The sequence below is a fragment of the Delphinapterus leucas genome, chromosome X, assembly GCF_059928025.1.
Source record: "Delphinapterus leucas isolate spDelLeu-1000000601 "Yukka" chromosome X, BTC_Dleu_Yukka2, whole genome shotgun sequence".
NCBI classification, from domain to species: Eukaryota; Metazoa; Chordata; class Mammalia; order Artiodactyla; family Monodontidae; genus Delphinapterus; species Delphinapterus leucas.
In genome coordinates this window covers 91,424,766-91,446,482 of record NC_143150.1, presented here as the reverse complement: position 1 = coordinate 91,446,482, position 21,717 = coordinate 91,424,766, and the positions used below count along the sequence as shown (strand labels likewise).

Sequence of the window (21,717 nt, the reverse complement as noted above, 5' to 3'; positions counted from 1 at the left end):
ATTAATGTTTGCTGAATAATGTCAATAATACTCAAGGTCTGTGTTTTGTTCCTGCAGGTTGATCCGAAAGACTACATGTTCAGTGGACTGAAGGATGAAACAGTAGGTCGCTTACCTGGGAAAGTGGCAGGACAACAGTTTCTCATTCAAGACTGTGAGAACTGTAACATCTATATTTTTGATCACTCTGCTACAGTTACTATTGATGACTGTACTAACTGTGTCATTTTTCTGGGACCGGTGAAAGGCAGTGTGTTTTTCCGGAATTGCAGAGATTGCAAGTGTGCATTAGCCTGCCAACAGTTTCGTGTGCGGGACTGTAGAAAGCTGGAAGTCTTTTTGTGCTGTGCCACTCAGCCCATTATTGAGTCTTCCACGAATATCAAGTTTGGCTGTTTTCAATGGTACTACCCTGAATTAGCTTTCCAGTTCAAAGATGCAGGGCTCAGTATCTTCAATAATACCTGGAGTAACATTCATGACTTTACACCTGTGTCAGGAGAACTCAATTGGAGCCTTCTTCCAGAAGATGCTGTCATTCAGGACCATGTTCCTCTACCTACTACCGAAGAGCTCAAAGCTGTCCGCCTTTCCACAGAAGCCAGTAGAAGTATCGTTCCAGTGTCCCGGGGTCAGAGACAGAAGAACAGTGATGAGTCATGCTTAGTGGTATTATTTGCTGGTGATTATACTATCGCAAATGCCAGGAAACTAATTGATGAGGTAAGGAGAAGAGAGAGAAGAGAGACAGACATACACCTACATAGAAACACACCACTTTCTGGAGAGCGTCCATTCTTTTCAAATTGGCTATTAGAAATACAGGCAATCCTTAAATTATAGTCCTCTGCCCCCTACAGATTTATCTGCAAGCTAGTTGCTTAGGCCTCAAATACTTTCCCAAAGAAACTTTTTAAAAACAGTTCAATTCAGGAAGCATCTGTTAAGCACTCATTATGTGCAGGTTACTCTGTCACCATCTTTCATTGATTATAGGATGCACCTTTGTTTTCCACAGTTTTGCTTCTCTGAAATGCATCTTACAATTGATGGCAGTTTAGAGGTGATGAAATATACGCTGGGAGTGGAGATAAATAGACAAAATTCTCTACCCTCAAAGAACTTCCATTCTTTATCATAACTGATTTCCATGGGAGCTCACAAAAGTAGTACTGCAAAGTAAAGCATGACCTTTTATAATTATTTAGTGGGGAAATTTATTTGGAGTTTTTAACTGTTTAAGGTGTGGGAAAGGCATTTAGGCATACAACTTTTGGAGCCCGTTTTGACTGAGAGCAACCTCCACATTACTTTCCTTTGCCCTATTGCCATGAAGAGGAAGTTGGTGTGAAACAATGAGGTGGCAGCTGCGACAGCAGAGATTGTGGACTCATGAGCAGGGGCTTTTAGTGCTTTCAGGAGTAGAGAAGGGTTCTTTGGGTAGCAGCTTTCACTTGGAAAATAAATGGGGATGTGGAGGTTAGGGGCTCCAGAAGCAGCAGTTCCTCCATTGGGGAGGCAGCAGTAGGATGTATTGATTAGTCATTAATCAGGCTTTCTTCAGAAAGAGTCTGTTTGAATTTAAAAATCAAACTTCCAGAAATGGAGAGGTGAATGGAAAACTCTCTTTGAATGGATTTTTTTTTAAGTTGTAGCACTTCTGTCGAAAGGAACGGTTTTAGAAAAAAAAAAAAAAACTAGAAAAATGACCACCTCTCTGTAGCTTATACATTCTACAATGTAGAAAACCCATGTCTGAAATCCACAAAGTATATCTGAGGTCCAGTTTTAAAAACAACAGAAGCCAAGTATAATCTTAAGACTTTGATATTTTCTTTCTTGATTATGCCAATCTGATAAAAATGTGCTATGGATCTGGTGAGATATAGAAAAAGTGCTCTGGCCTTTGAGCTATCTAATCAGATGTTAATCCAACATCTGAGAGGTAAACATTTTCATTATACTGTATGGTGATTTTTTTAAAAATCTACATACAGTTTTCAAGAGAGGTAATTATTCAGGTTAAACTCCTTTTTGGTAGATAATGAGGAGAGGACATAAAGAATGTACAGTACGTTTAAAGAAAAAAGCCATCAAAACAAACACTGTCATTCTTCATGAGTCATCAGATGTCCTTAACCTTTTAACTTTTGATATCTGTTGTACGAAATGGCACCGTTGTGTGCACTTTTTGCAATATGACCAGGAAGAGTGATGTTCTTTAGATGTCCTTCTGGATTACAAAATAATTTAAATAAAAATCCAACAATAACAGTAACAAAAATGATGACAATAATAATAGCTAACAGTTAATATAGTGTTTATTATACGTCAGGTGACTGTTATACAGTATTTAAGTGAATTAACTCACTTAATTCAGGAATAACCTATGAAATAGGTGCCATTGTTTCTCTTTATACAGATAAGAAAAATGAGCCACAGAGAAGGTAAGTAACTTGCAAAAGGTCACTTGCTGGTAAGTAGCAGAGCCATGATTTAAATCCAGGCAGTTTGGCTTTGTAGGCCATAGTCTTAACCCTTAAGCATGATGCTATTATGCTGCCTCAGTGGTAAAGGAAAGTTGATAAATGCCTGGTGGAGCTGGAATGTGACTGAAAGTGTGTGGAGGCAAGGCAGATACTACCCTCCAGCCTAGAAGGAAAAACCCTGGGACTTTTTGGCTAGAGTTATCCTGACTAATTCTGAAATCACAGAATTAAGAGAACAAAAAGAAGAAAATGCTAAGTACATGTGAAGAGGGTATCACAGCGTGCTGAAAGACCGGTAAGTTACATATCAAGAGAGCGATTACATATTTTTTAAAAAATGAAGCTCGAGTTCCCTGGAAAATATGTGTAGAAGCTAGTTAATGCTGAGACAGAAAAAAATGAAACTTGAGTCTTTTCTCGTATCATAACACAAATGTCTTAGAACAGCTTAGACTGGAACTGTGATTGCCAACTCTGGTTTTGTTAAACCCTAGGAGTAGCACAGAATTTTGTTTCATAGTGTTTTCATAAATTAAACATATCATAATGATTTTTTAAGGTAGGAAGTGTAAAACTTGAGAGAGTAGGAAGTCCAGAAAAACTGGGTAAACCAGAAAGTACATTCCATAGGAGTCAAGAGAAGTTACTAGGCCTCGGTTTTCTTACCTAAAGATCAGATTTCTTGCTGCCTCTTAACTATATCACAGATAAGCACAGGATAAATTAAAGTATTTGGAATTGTTTGGAAGTATTGTATAACTTAAAGTTGTATAACTTATTGTATATTAACATATACGTGTATACATGTATATGTATATATACATGTATATTAATATATAACTTATTGTATATTAAAGTTGGGTAGTTACCTCTATTTTCAAGTCTTTAAAAGTAGGGGCTTCCCTGGTGGCGCAGTGGTTGGGAGTCCGCCTGCTGATGCAGGGGACACGCGTTCATGCCCCGGTCCGGGAAGGTCTCACATGCTGCGGGGCAGCTGGGCCCGTGAGCCATGGCCGCTGGGCCTGTGCGTCTGGAGCCTGTGCTCCGCAACGGGAGAGGCCACAGCAGGTAGAGGCCCGCGTACCGCAAAAAAAAAAAAAAAAAAAAAAAGCTTAAAAGTAGAAGAATTTTCATGAAAAAGAGTCTCTTCACATGTCTGCAGTGAAATATCAAAGTAAATATACTAGTTTCATAGTTCATTGTTTTTAGGTAACAGTGTTTTGAATTAATCATCTTACTTTTGTCAGTTTATGTGTCTGACTATAAAATGAGAGGTATTGAGCAGTCTAGAGAATTAGAAACAGATGTGGGATTGTTTCTGATAATTTAAGTAACTTTGCAGTCATTATCTGGCAGTGATGTTTATGTAATTTTCTGCTACATTTTTATGGATGTTTCTCTTTTTCTGAGGCAGCATTGAGGGCTCTGGAAAAGGATTTGAGTTTGAATCCAATTTGATGAAATGGTATGGAATAACGTAGCCATAGAGTGAAATACTATCAACCATTAAAACTGATTTTATAGTAGAATAGTTGGAAAATGTTCACAACCAAGTAAGTGAAAATTTGTAGAATATTACGTATCTGATTTTTTTTAAAGTAGATAAGTCTGGAGAGTTATATATACTAAAATGCTGACAGTTGTGGTTCTTTTTAGGAAGTGGATTAAGAGCAGGGTTTTCTTTTCTTGTTCGTAGCTCTATGGATTTTACATAAAACATGTATTATTTCTGTAATGGGGGAAAACGAAAACCGGAAGGGTAAAAGGAAGTATGCCAGGACTTCCCTGGTGGTCCAGTGGTTAGGACTCCGTGCTTCCACTGCAGGGGCCACGAGTTCCATCCCTGGTTAGGGGAACTAAGACTAAGATCCCACAAGCCACACAGCGTGGCCCAAAAAAAGGAAGTATACCTATATAGCAGTGGCATCTTTGAGTGGTAGCACTTTGATATTTCTTTGTTTCTGTTTTTTATTTTTTAAATGTTTTAAAAATATAAATGTTCTGTATTGAGCCTATTTGTTACTTTTATAATTAAAAACTCAATAGGCTTTAATTGGTTGAATCGATTTGCATTTTTAAAAAATACTTTCATAATTATTTAAAAAATTAATGTATACTCATTGTAGAGAGCTGTAGAAATAAAGAAGAGTAGAAATAAGTTTAAAAATCATCCATAATGTGCTGTACCTTGAATTGTCTTTGTAGGAATAATTTTAATTTATTTAGTCTGTAATCAGTTTAATTGGGTTCAAGTCACAGCTCTGTCCCTTAATAGTTGTGTGACCATGGGCAGATTTCTTAACCACTCTGTGCTTTAGTTTCTCATCTGTAAAATGAGAGTGATAATAATACCTGCCTCATGAGAGGTTAAACGTGTTTTACATGTAGAACACATAAAACTGCCTGGCATATAGTAAGTACTCCGTAAATGTATTCTAGCGTTATTGTGCTATACTATATAAATTTGAATCATGCTTTTTAAAATTAACAGTATTATATAAACTTTCCCCCTTTTATCATTTGTTATATTTAACAAACTATGGTATTTTATCTTGTGAATGTACCATACTTTAGTTAATGATTCTCCTCTCACTGGACAGTATCACCAAACTAAAGCTTCTGTTAGTTTCAGTCAACAAAATTTTTTTAATAAAGTTTAAAATTTTTAGGGCTAATTTACATTTATTTGACCCTTAATTGTAACAGTAGGCAGTACTAATTCTTTTTTTTTTAAACATCTTTATTGGAGTGGCAGTACTAATTCTTAATCAGAACCACCCATCTGGAAGAAAGAATCTTGTGTATGTGAAAACTTGTTTATAGCAAACACCCTGAATTAATTACAGTTATAACTAAAACAAAAATCAGAGCACTGTGTTACATTTTATACAGAAAAGTTGTAGAATAGGAAAATATTGTTTTAGTCTCAGGTCATTTTAAAATGTAAATGAAATTTTATTTCCCACAGCTGGTTGGTAAAGGCTTTTTCCTGGTTCAGACAAAGGAGGTATCAATGAAAGCTGAAGATGCTCAAAGGGTTTTTCGGGAAAAAGCACCTGACTTCCTTCCTCTTCTGAACAAAGGTACCTTCTGGATGATTGGTATACTTTTGTGGTTTTTCCCTTGACCTGCTGATTTGATTTACTCTTGCCTTTAGTATTTCTCTTACATTGTCTTCTCTTTGTCATTTGTTTTATGTTTTTCCTATTACTATTCAGAAATGTCAGAATTTCACATCATTCGAAAAGCCATATGTAATCACCTAGAAATTAGGCATTAGGGTTTTTTTTCCCTGTTCTGTCACCTTCGTTCTTGAAAGTCACATTTTATTATTTTAAATTATTTTATTATTATTATTGTACTATAGTGAGTGACCATTTCCTTCTCCCTGCCCAGAGTTACAAAGCACTTGATAAGGATTCTTTCTGCCTTCAGTGTGCTTTGACCATACTGGAAAAGGAATAAGAAATATAAATAAAACTGTATACTATTCTGTGTATTTAACATGATCTGATTAAGTTGTCAGATACCGGAAATATGTCTACAAACAGAGGAACTAGAGTTCCTGTGCCCTCCTGAAGTGTTGCTATTTGCCTCTATGTATTCTAGAAGACAGAGTACCGTTCATCTATTAGGGCAGGGACATTTTTTGCTCTAGGCTCATCAGGCTTTTCTTGACTGGCTTGAGCAAATATATATGGTAATGGGTAATGCTGATTGGATATACCCTAGAAAGAAGGCACATCTGCATTTACATGCTCTTTATGTATAAATAAGTTGTAATAAACTGCAAAAACCTGTATGAAAATATTGGAGGATTGTTAGGATAACTTTAATAACTAATGCTGGGTGCGATTTGGCCCTTAAGTAGTAATACAGTATTTCATATACCTTAGTGGTTATTCTAGTAGTACTAAGGACTGGCTCCAACCAGTGCATGAATCTATCCCAGATCATATATAGGAAATTATGACCTGGCTCCTTTGATGCAGCCATTTTGATATGGGAAAATTTGATGAAACCTTGGAAACAAATCTTTAAACTCTCAGCAGCTTTCAGAAACTGAATTAAGTAATAAGTGTGTGTAATAGACATCCTAAAGTGTGAGGATTAGGGATGAAGTGAGCATATGAGTAGGCCTAAATTAATGATTTATATACTTGTGTGATGTTAGTGAAGCGGTTTCACAGAATTGCTCCAACCCAGCCATAATATGTGTTTAAGTCACATAACATTCCACATGGAAGAAATAAAATGTTCTGTTCCTGAAAAAAGTAGAACCAAAACCAATGGACAGATGTTATAGGAATTTCAGCAAATAAATATCATATAAACAGCTTTTAAAACCAGAGATGTCCATAGGAAGTGGTCAAAGACTAATGAAGTTATGTCAAAAGGTCACAGGAGCCAGCTTGAAGGAGTCTCAAGAAGTGTCCACTGGCCAAATTTGGGTCAATTTGAGCATCAAAAACAATAATGAAGGGAATTGATTAAACAACAATAGAAATCCATGCATCCATAGTGATAATAAAAAAGAGGGGAGAGGAAATTGGCACTGAACTATGGACCAGCGTGCCCAGCCAGCTTGGAATCTACCTAACTATATGGTCTACACGGATATCATGAATGACTGCTAGACATTCCCATGATCTAGAAGCTTCCTATCCTCTATTAAGAGAGGCACTCTTCCATTAGCTTGAAATGACCCTTTCTCCAGGACCCCAAATTGGCTCACAGTAATAATCAGTTTCTCATCTAAGTAGTCACAGATCTTGTTTAAAATTTGTTTTTATAATCTGAGAAATATCTCCATAAAACTCATCAGCCCATGCTTTTTATCTAATTTGAAAAATCAACAGTATTGAATGTATTCAGTTAATAAATGTGTATTAAGCACCAATAAAAGGGGGGGCGGGGGGAGAGGGAATAAGGAAAGCTCTTCTGCTCTTTATAGAATACTCTGAGCTAATAAACGTAGAAGGAATGATAGACTTCAGAAATCACCATTTTCTATCCCCTGTTGTAATAATTAATTCAGACAAAGGTTATCAGTGGATGCTAAAACTATTGGGGTAAAAGTTGATAAAAAGTAGGATACTTATACATTCTAATTCAAATGGGAAGTATACCTTTAGAGCAGAGATTTGATGATCATCACACTAACCCAGTGATCAAACTTAGCATCACTGATGGCAGGGCAGCCTGACATTGTATTTCTCCTAATGTGATGCAATGAGAAATACACATCATCATCTATGAAGTATTCTTGCCAAAAATATTTTACCTGAATCTGATCGAGCCAAGACTTAATTTCTGGTTTATAGGAAAGAAGGGAAATCTGGAGACATGTTAAATGACACCATGAGGAAACTGAAACAAATCAAAAATAGAAGACATTTTACAAGATAACTGGCTAGGACTCTTCAGACAATGTCCTGGAAGACAAAAACAATGGGGGACTGTTCTGGATTAAAAGAAACCTAACAATTAAATGCAAGGAGTGAACCTTAATTGGATTTTGGATTAGGGTGGGGTGAACTATAAAGCTGTAGAAGTCATTTTGGGGACAACTGGGGAAGTTTGAGGATGATATTTTGGAATTATTGTTGTATCCTTAAGTATGATAGTGGTACTGTGGTTACATAGGAGATGCATGCTGAAGTGTTATGATGTCTGCTATTTTCAAGTGGCTCTGCAAAACAAAAAAGTGTGTGTGTTTGTGCATGTCTGTGTGTGCATGTGTGTATATGTGTATAGTGTGTGGCAAAGCAAATGTGGCCAAATGTTAACATTTGCTGGGTGTAAGTGAAGAGCAAATGGATGTTTGTTATTCTTTCAACTTTTCTACAATGTTTGGAATTTTTCAAAAGAAAAGTTGGGGGAAAATTTTAAGCTGCCCAATAGTGCATTGATTGATGTAGAATAATGAGCAGGCTGTCTGTGGAGATATTCCAGCAGGTGTTGGATGGATTGGGTCCTTATGTAAAAGTGGCCATCAGTCATTCTGAGGAGAGTTTCTCAGCTTCAGCACTGTTGACATTTTAGATAATTCTTTGCTGTGGTGGGCTGTCTTGTACATTATAGGATGTTTAGCAGCATCTCTGGCCTCTACTGACTAGGTACCAATAGCACACTGCCCCAGTTATGGCAACCAAAAATGTTTCCAGACATTGCCAAATGCTCCGTGAGGGACAAAATTGCTCCCAGTTGCAAACCACTGTTCTTAGCAGGGGGATGGACTTATTCTTTTGAAAATTCACTTTTATTTCAAATAGCTTATACTTTAGAGTCTCTTAAGTTTTCCTCTTCAGTTAAAGTAGTCATAATTATTTCAATTAATGAAGCTATTTGACAGCCAAATGAGAGAATTCGTTGTGTTTTTCATCTTGAGAATCTTCCAAATCTGACTGATTCTCAGAACTGTCTGGGGTGCTGTTAAAGATTTAAATTTCCACCTCCCACCCCAGAAAGACTGATTCAAATATCTCTGAGATATTCCCTTAGAATCTGCATTTTTAAAAGTTCCCCAGATGGTTCTGATGATTAGTCAGATTTGGGTTCCTTTGTTTTAGAGGGTCATTCATTCATTTATTCAACAAACATAGATGAGATCTGAGAAGTAGTAAAGGAGGAATCAGGTTATATAGGGCCTTGTAGGCCACTGTAGAGACTGTGGCTTCTAGTTTGAGTGAGATGAGAATCTACTAGACATTTTTGTTTTAAAATAAACTCTTTATATTGGAATAATTTTAGATTTTCAGAAAAATTGCAAAGGTAGTACAGAGAGTTTTGAAACTCACCTTCCTCTTATGTTAACATAAGCATGATACATTTGTTGAAACTAAGGAATTTACATGGGTAAAATACTATTTACTCAAACTATAAACTTTATTCAAATTTCACCGGGTTTTTTTCACTTATGTCCTTTTTCTGTTCCAGAATTTAATCCAAGATCCCACATTGCATTTAGTCATCATATCTCCTTAATCTCTTCTAATCTGTGACAGTTCCTTAGTCTTTCCTTGTTTTTCATAACCTTGAAATATTCGAGCAGTATTGGTAAGTTATTTTGTAGAATGTCCCTCAGTTTGCGTTTGCCTGGTGTTTTCTCTGGTTAGACTGGGGTTATGGGTTTTGGAGAAGAGGTGAAGTGCCCTTCTCATCACGTCACATCACATCACATCATAGGGCACATGATAGCAACATGACTTAATGCTGGTGATGTTGACCTTAGTGACTTGGTTCAGGTGGTATCTGCCAGGTTTCTTGAACACTGTAAATTTCCTTTTTTCCCCTTTCTATACTCTTTGGAAGTTCTTTCTATGATCTTTGGAAGTTGAGTCACTAAGACCAGTCTACACTCAAGGAGAGGGAATTAAGCTCCACCTCCTAGAGAGGGGAGTATCTACATACATTATTTGGAATTCTGTAAGAAAGATTTGTCCCTTCTCTCCCATTTATTTATTCAGTCATTTATGTCTATCAGTAGGGACTCATAGATATGTATTTTATTCTTTGGGTTATAGTCCAATACTATCAAATTGTTCCAGTTTAGCCTTTGGGAGTTCTTTTAGGTTAGTTCCTCTGTCTCTTTGACATGCATTTTATTTCTTTTTCTTGCATTATTATGTTAGCTAGGACTTCCACTATTATGCTATGTAGAATAGTGAGAAGAGGACATCCTTGCCCTGTTTCTGATCTCAGGGTGAAAGTGTTCAGTCTCACCATTAAGAATGATGGTAGTTGTAGATTTTTCATACATACCTTTTATTAGACTGAGGGAGTTTCATTCTATTCATGGTTTGTTGAGGGCTTTTTTTGTTTTTGGGGGTTTTCTTGGCTGTGTCAGTTCTTAGTTGCAGCACGTGGGATCTTTTCGTTGCGGTGCACAGGCTCTTCATTGCAGCACATGGGCTTCTCTCTAGTTGTGGTGTGTGGGCTCCAGAGCATGCAGGCTCAGTAGTTGCGGCATGCAGGCTCTCTAGTTTTGGCACGCAGGCTCAGTAGTTGTGGCACTCAGGCTCAGTTGCCCTGCAGCATGTGGGATCTTAGTTCCCCGACCAGGGGTTGAACCCACATCACTTGCATTGAAAGGTGGATTCTTAACTACTGGACCACCAGGGAAGTCCCTGTTGATTTTTAATCACACATGATGTTGAATTTTGTTGAATGCTTTTTCTGTATTTATTGAGATGGTCGTGTTTTTTTATTATTGAGTCATTTAATCTGGTAAGTGACTTTTGTTAATTTTGAATGTTGAACCAACCTTGTATTCCTGAGATGCACCCCATTGATCATGATGTTTTATCCCTTTAATATATTGCTGGATTCAATTTGCTAATATTTTATTGTAGATTTTTACATCTTTGTCCATGAAGCATATTGGTTTGTGGTTTTCTTTTCTTGTAGTATCTTTCTCTGGCTTTGATATTAGTGTAATGCTGGCCTCATAAAATGAGTTGAGAAGTATCCTTCTTCTTCTGTGATCTTGGAGAGATTATAGAGAATTAGTATCATTTCTTCCTTAAATGTCTGGTAGAACTTGCCAGTGAAACCCATCTGGGCCTGAAGACTTGGGGGAAAGATTTTTAGCCATACATTTTATTTTATTTATTACATAGAGAGCTCTTTAAGATATATTTGTCTTCTTGGGTAAATTTTGATAGTTTTTGTCTTTCAGGGAATTGTTTCATTTCATCTGAGTTATCAAATTTATAGGTGTAGAGTTTATAGTATTTCCTTATTATTAATGTATGTAGGATCAGTAGTGATGTCCTTCTTATACTCCTGTTGGTGATTTGAGGCCCCTCCCTCTCCCATTAGCCTCGATAGAGGTTTATCACTTTATTGATAATTTCAAAGAAGCAGCTTTTTGTTTTATTGATTTTCTCTATTGTTTTTCTCTTTTCAGTTTCATTGGTTTCTGCTCTAATATTTATTTCCTTCCTTTCATTTGCTTTGGGTTTAATTTGCTCTTCTTTCTCTAGTTTCTTAAGGTTTAAGTTTGGGTTACTGATTTCTTCTTTTCTAATAGAGTGATACTCGTTATTCACAGTAGGTCTGTTTTATAAAGTTGCTGTGAACACTGAATCAGTGAGTACTGAATTGCTACTCCTAGGAGAAATGCAGGGCTAGGTTCCTGCAAGTCTCTGGTCACAACATTTCTTTCAACCAATCAGTATAACCTTGTTGTATGTGTGCTTTTGTTTAAAGACACCTCATTTAGATATGTTTTTGATTCATTAACATTGAACGCACAGCCAGCAGCACTGTAACTTGTGCCTGAATGAAGCTTATCTAACAGACATTTTCTTTGTAAGGCACATCACAGGTTTCCTAAGCTTGGGAACATTAGACTGTACTTGAGCACTACATTTGAAGGCCATTTTAAACACTGATATTACCAACAAAAAGTATAAAAATGTGGCACTAGATGGACTGTGAAAAGGCCACTTGTTTACAGAATGAATGCTGAAACAAGAAAGCAGAGCATCACTTTGTTCAAATTTACCTGGAAACATGCATGTCAGGCAGCTCATATTTTTTGCCACTTTGTGTGTGTCCATGAATGACCATGAAAAGACAAGTATTGATTTTCAGTAAAATATTTTACCTATTTGGTAAAATAAATTTTACCAAGTAAGCAATTAGCAAATAAGGAATCCACAAATAATGAGGATTGGCTGTATATGTATTTTGTGTTAGAAATTTTCCTTTAAGTGCTGCTTTAGCTGCATTCTGCCAATTTTGATATGATGTATTTTCATTTAATTCAGGGTTTGGCAAAGTATGGCCTACTGTACGTTTTTTAAATGAAGTTTTATCAGAGCATAGCCACACTCATTCTTTTATTTATTATGTTTTGCTGCTATTGCACTGTAACAGCAGAGATGATTAGTTGTGACAGACACTGTATGGCTCACTAAGCCTAAAATATTTCCCATCTGGCCCTTTACAGAAAAAGTGTGCTGACCCCTGATGTAGTAGTTTCCCTTGAGACTTTTCACTTGATCCATGGATAATTTAGAAGTATAATGTTTAATTTCCAAACATTTGGGAGATTGTCCAGATGTGTTTCTATTACTGATTTCTAGATTAATGCTGTTATGGTCTGAAAACACACATTGTATGATTTCTATTTTCTTTAATAAGTTAAGGCTTGTTTTCTGGAACAGAATATAGTCTATCTTGGTGAATAATCTATGTGCAGGTGAGAAGAATATATAATCTGCTTTTCTTTGCTGAAATGTTCTATAAATGTCCACTAAGTCAGTTTGGTTGATAGCGTTATTCAGGTCATCTATATCCTTACTGATTTTCTGCCTACTTGCTCTATGAATTAGAGGAGTGTCAAAGTCTTCAACTGTAATTGTAGATTCGTCTATTTCTTTTTTCAGACTCTATCAGATTTTGCCTTGTGAATTTTGAAACTCTGTCGTTAGGTGCATACACATCTAGGATTATGTCTTCTTGAAGAATCCTTTATTATTATGTAATGTCCCTCTTTGTCTCTGATAATCTTCCTTGTTCTCAAATCTGCTTTGTCTGAAATACAGCTACTCCACCTTTTGTTTGGTTGTTAGTGTTTCATCATAAAACTTTATCCCTTTTCTTTGAACTTATCAAAGTCTGTGTATCTAAAGTGAATTTTTTGTAGACAGCATGTAGTTGGTTCTTGCTTTTCAATCCAATATGACAGTCTCTGTTTTTTTTTTTTTTTTTTTGGCTGCCTTGGGTCTTCGTTGCTGCCCCCGAGCTTTCTCTAGTTGCAGTGAGCAAGCGTTACTCTTCGTTGCGGTACACGGGCTTCTCATTGCAGTGGCTTCTCTTGTTGCTGAGCATGGGCTCTAGGCATGCGGGCTTCAGTATTTGTGGCTCGCAGGCTCAGTAGTTGTGGCTTGTGGGCTCTAGAGCGCAGGCTCAGTAGTTGTGGCGCATGGGCTTAGTTGCTCCGCAGCACGTGGGATCTTCCCGGACCAGGGCTTGAACCTGTACCCCCTGCATTGGTAGGCAGATTCTTAACCACTGCACCACCAGGGAAGTCTGTGTTTAACTGGTGTGTTTGCACCATTCATATTGAAAGGGATTGATATCGTTGGATCAGTATCTACCATCTTGCTAGCTGCTTTCTGTTCCATTTGTTCTTTGTTTTTTGTTACCTCTTTTTCTGTTTAATTGGGTATTTTTTAATGATTCCATTTTACCTCCCCTAGTGACTTAGTATTTATACCTCTTTTCCTAAATCTTATTTAATGGTCACCTTTGGTTTTACAGTATACATATTTAAATAATTTGAGTCCACCTTATAATAATATTATACCACATCACCTGTAGTATATAAGGACCTAGTAACATCATATTCTCAAATCTTCCTTCCCATCCTTGTGTCACTATTATATATTTTACTATTACATATGCTATAAACACCTAATGAATTGTTCACATTATTACTTTAAACTGTCAGTTATTTTTAGAAAAATTAAAAATAAGAAAAATATAGACATATTACTGGAGGTTTTAGAGCATATGAATGCCATGGTCCCTTTAAAATGTAGCTTTTATCATTCTGGTTACTCTAAGGGAGAAACAGAGAGACCAGCTGGGAGGCTGTTGCTGTAACCTAATTGAGACGTGACAGTGACTTGTTCCAAGGTCATGTTAAATAACACAAAAGAGTTCATTAGATAGGATATCCAGAAATCTTTTTTGTTTACTTCGAAGTCTCACAATTTTTTCATGATAGTTCAAATATTTAGATTTAAAGCTACTGCAAGCTATTTGATAAGACAGTCACATTAAAACAGTAAAAACATGACCAGTGATCTTGTTGACCTCATAATTCAGTTTGAAATAGTCACTTGAAGTAAGCACTTTGAAGTAACTGTAGTCCTCATCATTAGATAGAGAGACAAATAGAACTGCTTAAAAAGCGCATTGTTGGTGGTGTAGTTTTTTTAAAATTTAGGGTCCACGCATGTTAATCAAAACTGATGCACTTGTCCACCTTTTTTGTTGATGTTTCTTTGTTGGCAAATTAAGTCACTTATTGGAAGCTCTTCATATCCTATTCAAAGGATAGCAACCAAGTTACATACTTGGGTAATTCTACCAAAATTGTATTTCTGAATTCTAGATTATATTGTCTTTGTAGAATACAGGAACTTTCAGTAATAAATATCTGACTTTAAAAGATATATCTACTGTATTTCTTTTAGTGATCCTGAATAAAAGCATATTCCATTCTACCTTAATTCAAACTTTCTACTCTCTGCAAAACTGGAAACCCTACATTATCAAATTTTTCTTTTTAGTTCAATATTTATTCGGTTTGAAATGCTTTCTAAACTCTTTTTTGCAAATTTCCAAATGTACTGTTTCTACTCAGAAGTAGCTTCCAATGACCCCATGTGTACCCATCCCCCAGTTTTATCAACCTTTTGCCATACTTTAAAAAATAATCTATATATTCTCCTTTTTGCTAAAATATTTTAATCAAATTTTGATATGTCTTGTCATTTCATCCCTAAATATTTCAGTATGTGTCTTAAACAAAGTGAAATTAAAAATGAATGCTTTCTAATAACAGTTTTATTAAGGTATATTTTATATACCATAAGATTATACCATAACAATTTGACAGCTACATAAATGTTTTCTTAAGTGGGGTGTATTATCACGTCTAACATGATTAACAATGTCTTAATATCATCAACTAACTAGTTCATGTTCAAATTTCCCTAATTGTCTAAAAACATTCTTTATGTATTTTTACAGTTAATTTGATCCAGATCTAAAACTGGCCCACTCACTCACTGTATGTGGTTGTTTTGTATCTTATATCGCTCTTAACCAGAAACAGGTGTTCCCCCTCCCCTGTTTGTTTCGTGCCTTCCTCTTGTAAAAGAAATGTGGTCAGTTGTCCTGTAGTATGCATGAGTCTGTTTAATTTGTTCCTCTATAGTTCTTGTAGATTAGAAGTTAAATCAAAGCCTTGTTTACACTCAGGTTTAGTCTTTTGGGGGGAATATTTCACAGGTGGTACTATTTCCTATAATGAGAAGGCACATAATATTTGATTGTTGTACTTCTAGTGATGACAATATTGTTAGGCTCAGGTGGTGACAGTCTTTTTATTGTAGAGTTTCCTGTCAGTCTTCCCTATGGGATGCTAAAGCCATTGATGATTGTTGCCTGATCCAGTTATTTTATTAGGAGTTTCAAAATGATCATTTTCAAATTGTGTCATTACCTCTGCATTTATTAATAGATGTTAACAGAACTTCTCGTACACTGAGCTGTTTGGCTAACTTGAAATATGCTTCATATCAGAAAAGCAGAGTAAATAAAGGATAAATAATTAAGCATCGATTTTCAGAGTAAAAAGTCAGTGCCCTAGCAACCTATAGTGGTGTCCAGTGAATTTTGTTTGTGTCTCTTCTGAATATCATTATGAGCTCATGACTTTATATATTCAGTATGTTTCGATAACTTGCAGGCATTATTCCTTCTGATCTCACCATGTCTCATCTTTGGTCATTAGGAGCCTCTTCAAGCTGGCTCCTGTATCCTTTTGATAAAACCCTATTGGCCTTTGATAGCCTCATTGCTTTTTGGCTCAACATGATATTCGAGGTTGATCTTACACATTTCTTGCCCCAGACATAGAATCATCCATTTTTCTGAGAAAATATTCCCCAGTTACCTTCTTTTCTTTACTCAGTACCCATCTTGATCTATATACTGTGATACTGCAAAACTCATACTTTAACTCGTTCTCTGTATCTAATTGTACAGTCGACTGTATATATCCTGCCTTTTCTATATTTGTTGTCTGTATTAAATCACAAGCCTTTCCTCTCCTTCTTGTGCCTTGCTCTGTGGCACATGACTACATTCACCTTAGTATTTCATTCCTTAATACTTCATTTTTCTCTCTTGTTCCATATTGTTTAATAGATTTATGTCTTTTTTGAATTTAATTTATTTTTTTATACAGCAGGTTCTTATTAGTCATCAGTTTTATACAGATCAGTGTATACATGTCAATCCCAATCGCCCAATTCATCACACCACCACCACCACCACCCTGCCACTTTCCCCCCTTGGTGTCCATACGTTTCTTCTCCACATCTGTGTCTCAATTTCTGCCCTGCAGACTGGTTCATCTGTACCATTTTTCTAGGTTCCATATATATGCGTTAATATACGATATTTGTTTTTCTCTTTCTGACTTACTTCACTCTGTATGACAGTCTCTAGATCCATCCACATCTCAACGAATGACTCAATTTCATTCCTTTTTATGGCTGAGTAATATTCCATTGTATATATGTACCACATCTTCTTTATCCATTCGTCTCTCGATAGGCATTTAGGTTGCTTCCATGACCTGCCTATTGTAAATAGTGCTGCAATGAACATTGGGGTGCATGTGTCTTTTTGAATTATGGTTTTCTCTGGGTATATGCCCAGTAGTGGGATTGCTGGATCATATGGTAATTCTATTTTTAGTTTTATAAGGAACCTCCATACTGTTCTCCATAGTGGCTGTATCAACTTACATTCCCACCAACAGTGCAAGAGGGTTCCCTTTTCTCCACACCCTCTCCAGCATTTGTTGTTTGTAGATTTTCTGATGATGCCCATTCTAACTGGTGTGAGGTGATACCTCATTGTAGTTTTGCTTTGCATTTCTCTAATAATTAGTGATGTTGAGCAGCTTTTCATGTGCTTCTCGGCCATCTGTATGTCTTCTTTGGAGAAATGTCTATTTAGGTCTTCTGCCCATTTTTGGATTGGGTTGTTTGTTTTTTTGATATTGAGCTGCATGAGCTGTTTATATATTTTGGAGATTAATCCTTTGTCCGTTGATTCATTTGCAAATATTTTCTCCCATTCTGAGGGTTGTCTTTTCATCTTGTTTATGGTTTCCTTTGCTGTGCAAAAGCTTTGAAGTTTCATTAGGTCCCATTTGTTTATTTGTGTTTTTATTTCCATTACTCTAGGAGATGGATCAAAAAAGATCTTGCTGTGATTTATGTCAAAGAGTGTTATTCCTATGTTTTCCTCTAAGAGTTTTATAGTGTCCAGTCTTACATTTAGGTCCCTAATCCATTTTGAGTTTATTTTTGCATATGGTGTTAGAGAGTGTTCTAATTTCATTCTTTTACATGTAGCTGTCCAGTTTTCCCAGCACCACTTACTGAAGAGACTGTCTTTTCTCCATCGTATTTCCTTGCCTCCTTTGTCATAGGTTAGTTGACCATAGGTGTGTGGGTTTACCTCTGGGCCTTCTATCTTGTTCCATTGATCTATGTTTCTGTTTTTGTGCCAGTACCATATTGTCTTGATTACTGTAGCTTTGTAGTATAGTCTGAAGTCAGGGTGTCTGATTCCTCCAGCTCTCTTTTTTTCCCTCAAGACTGCTTTGGCTATTCGGGTTCTTTTGTGTCTCCATACAAATTTTAAGACTTTTTGTTCTAGTTCCGAAAAAAATGCCATTGGTAATTTGATACGGATTGCCTTGAATCTGTAGATTGCTTTGGGTAGTATAGTCATTTTCACAATATTGATTCTTCCAATCCAAGAACATGGTATATCTCTCCATCTGTTGGTATCATCTTTAATTTCTTTCATCAGTGTCTTATAGTTTTCTGCATACAGGTCTTTTGTCTCCCTAGGTAGGTTTATTCCTGGGTATTTTATTCTTTTTGTTGCAATGGTAAATGGGAGTGTTTCCTTAATTTCTCTTTCAGATTTTTCATCATTAGTATATACGAATGCAAGAGATTTCTGTGCATTAATTTTGTATCCTGCTACTTTACCAAATTCATTGATTAGCTCTAGTAGTTTTCTGGTGGCATCTTTAGGATTCTCTATGTATAGTATCATGTCATCTGCAAACAGTGACAGTTTTACTTCTTCTTTTCCAATTTGTATTCCTTTTATTTCTTTTTCTTCTCTGATGGCTGTGGCTAAAACTTCCAAAACTATGTGGAATAATAGTGCTGAGAGTGGACATCCTTGTCTTGTTCCTACTCTTAGAGGAAATGCTTTCATTTTTTCACCATTGACAGTGATGTTTGCTGTGGGTTTGTCATATATGGCCTTTATTATGTTGAGGTAGGTTCCCTCTATGCCCAGTTTCTGGAGAGTTTTTATCATAAATGGGTGTTGAATTTTGTCAGAAGCTTTTTCTGCATCTATTGAGATGATCATATGGTTTTTATTCTTCAATTTGTTAATATGGTGTATCACATTCATTGATTTGCGTATATTGCGTATATTGAAGAATCCTTGCATCCCTGGGATAAATCCCACTTGATCATGGTGTATGATCCTTTTAATGTGTTGTTGGATTCTGTTTGCTAGTATTTTGTTGAGAATTTTTGCATGTATATTCATCAGTGATATTGGTCTGTAATTTTCTTCTTTTGTAGTATCTTTGTCTGGTTTTAGTATCAGGGTGATGGTGGCCTCATAGAATGAGTTTAGGAATGTGCCTTCCTCCTCAGTTTTTTGGAAGAGTTTGAGAAGGATGGGTGTTAGCTCTTCTCTAAATGTTTGATAGAATTCACCTGCGAAGCCGTCTGGTCCTGGAATTTTGTTGGTTGGAATATTTTTAATCCCAGTTTCAATTTCATTACTTGTGATTGGTCTGTTCATATTTTCTATTTCTTCCTGGTTCAGGCTTGGAAGGTTATACCTTTCTAAGAATGTGTCCATTTCTTCCAGGTTCTCCATTTTATTGGCATAGAGTTGCTTGTAGTATTCTCTTAGGATGCTTTGTATTTCTGCGGTGTCCATTGTAACTTCCTAATTTTCATTTGTAATTTTATTGATTTGAGTCCTCTCCCTCTTTTTCACATGAGTCTGGCTAATGGTTTATCAATTTTGTTTATCTTCTCAAAGAACTAGCTTTTAGTTTTATTGATCTTTGCTATTATTTTCTTTGTTTCTATTTCATTCATTTCTGCTCTGATCTTTATGATTTCTTTCCTTCTACTAATTTTGGGTTTTGTTTGTTCTTCTTTCTCTAGTTCCTTTAGGTGTAAGGTTGTATTGTTTATTTGAGATTTTTCTTGTTTCTTGAGGTAGGCTTGTATTGCTATAAGCTTCCCTCTTAGAACTGCTTTTGCTGCATCCCATAGGTTTTGTATCGTCGTGTTTTCATTGTCATTTGTCTCTAGGTATTTTTTGATTTCCTCTTTTGTTTCTTCAGTGATCTCTTGGTTATTTAGTAATGTATTGTTTAGCCTCCATGTGTTTGTGTTTTTTACTTTTTTTCCCTGTAATTCATTTCTAATCTCATAGCATTGTGGTCAGAAAAGATGCTTGATATGATTTCACTTTTCTTAAATTTACTGAGGCTTGATTTGTGACGCAAGATGTGTTCTATCCTGGAGAATGTTCCATGCACACCTGAGAAGAAAGTGTGATCTGTTTTTGGATGGAATGTCCTATAAATATCAATTAAATCTATCTGGTCTATTGTGTCATTTAAAGCTTGTGTTTCCTTATTAATTTTCTGTTTGGATGATCTGTCCATTGGTGTAAGTGAGGTGTTAGAGTCCCCCACTATTATTGTGTTCCTGTTGATTTCCTCTTTTACAGCTGTTAGCAGTTGCCTTAGGTATTGAGGTGCTCCCATGTTGGATGCATATATATTTATAATTGTTATATCTTCTCCTTGGATTAATCCCTTGATCATTATGTAGTGTCCTTCCTTGTCTCTTGTAACATTCTTTATTTTAAAGTCTATTTTATCTGATATGAGTATTGCTACTCCAGCTTTCTTTTGATTTCCATTTGCATGGAATATCTTTTTCCATCCCCTCACTTTCAGTCTGTATGTGTCCCTAGGTCTGAAGTATATCTCTTGTAGACAGCATATATATGGGTCTTGTTTTTGTATTCATTCAGCAAGCCTGTGTCTTTGGTTGGAGCATTTAATCCATTCACGTTTAAGGTAATTATCGATATGTATGTTCCTATGACCATTTTCTTAATTGTTTTGGGTTTGTTTTTGTAGGTCCTTTTCTTCTCCTGTGTTTCCCACTTACAGAAGTTCCTTTAGCTTTTGTTGTAGAGCTGGTTTGGTATTGCCGAATTCTCTTAGCTTTTGCTTGTTTGTAAAGCTTTTGATTTCTCCATCGAATCTGAATGAGATCCTTGCTAGGTAGAGTAATCTTGGTTGTAGGTTTTTCCCTTTCATCACTTTAAGTATGTCATGCCACTCCCTTCTGGCTTGTAGAGTTTCTGCTGAGAAATCAGCTGTTAACCTTATGGGAGTTCCCTTATATGTTATTTGTCGTTTTTCCCTTGCTGCTTTCAATAGTTTTTCTTTTTCTTTAATTTTTGCCAATTTGATTACTATGTGTCTCGGTGTGTTTCTCCTTGGGTTTATCCTGCCTGGGACTCTCTGCGCTTCCTGGACTTGTGTGGCTTTTTCCTTTCCCATGTTAGGGAAGTTTTCAACTATAATCTCTTCAAAGATTTTCTCAGGTCCTTTCTCTCTCTTTTCTCCTTCTGGGACCCCTATAATGCGAATGTTGTTGCTTTTAATGTTGTTCCAGAGGTCTCTTAGGCTGTTTTCATTTCTTTTCATTCTTTTTTCTTTATTATGTTCTGCAGCAGTGAATTCCACCATTCTGTCTTCCAGGTCACTTATCCATTCTTCTGCCTCAGTTATTCTGCTATTGATTCCTTCTAGTGTAGTTTTATTTTCAGTTATTGTATTGTTCATCTCGGTTTGTTTGTTCTTTAATTCTTCTAGGTCTTTGTTAAACATTTCTTGCATCTTCTCAATCTTTGCCTCCATTCTTTTTCCGAGGTCCTGTATCATCTTCATTATCATTATTCTGAATTCTTTTTCTGGAAGGTTGCCTATCTCCACTTCATTTAGTTGTTTTTCTGGGGTTTTATCTTGTTCCTTCATCTAGTATATAGCCGTCTGCATTTTCATCTTGTCTATCTTTCTGTGAATGTGACTTCTGTTCCACAGGCTGCAGGATTCTAGATTTATGTCTTTTTTTAAGAAATTTGTAATTTCCTGGAGGTCAGGACTTCTCCATTACTGAAGGAGATAAAAAGCAAATCTATTAGGAATATAGTGATAGTGGAAAAAATTTTAATTGAATTGAAAGGCTTGTTTTGTTTGGCTCACTTACAGCCATGTTTGCCAACAGTTTTACACCAGTAGTTCCAATGCTACATTTAAATCCAAGGC

General features: G+C 36.1%; 1 protein-coding gene across 1 annotated transcript in view; it reads left to right on the top strand.

Annotated features, from left to right (window-relative positions):
• The window catches only part of RP2 (RP2 activator of ARL3 GTPase), a 54,086-nt gene that overhangs the window by 21,968 nt on the left and 10,401 nt on the right, over nucleotides 1-21,717 (top strand). Inside the window, exons 2-3 of the mRNA XM_022556369.2 lie at nucleotides 58-723; nucleotides 5,458-5,572. Coding sequence (XP_022412077.1) covers nucleotides 58-723; nucleotides 5,458-5,572 — 781 coding nt within the window. The remainder of the gene's footprint in view (nucleotides 1-57; nucleotides 724-5,457; nucleotides 5,573-21,717) is intronic.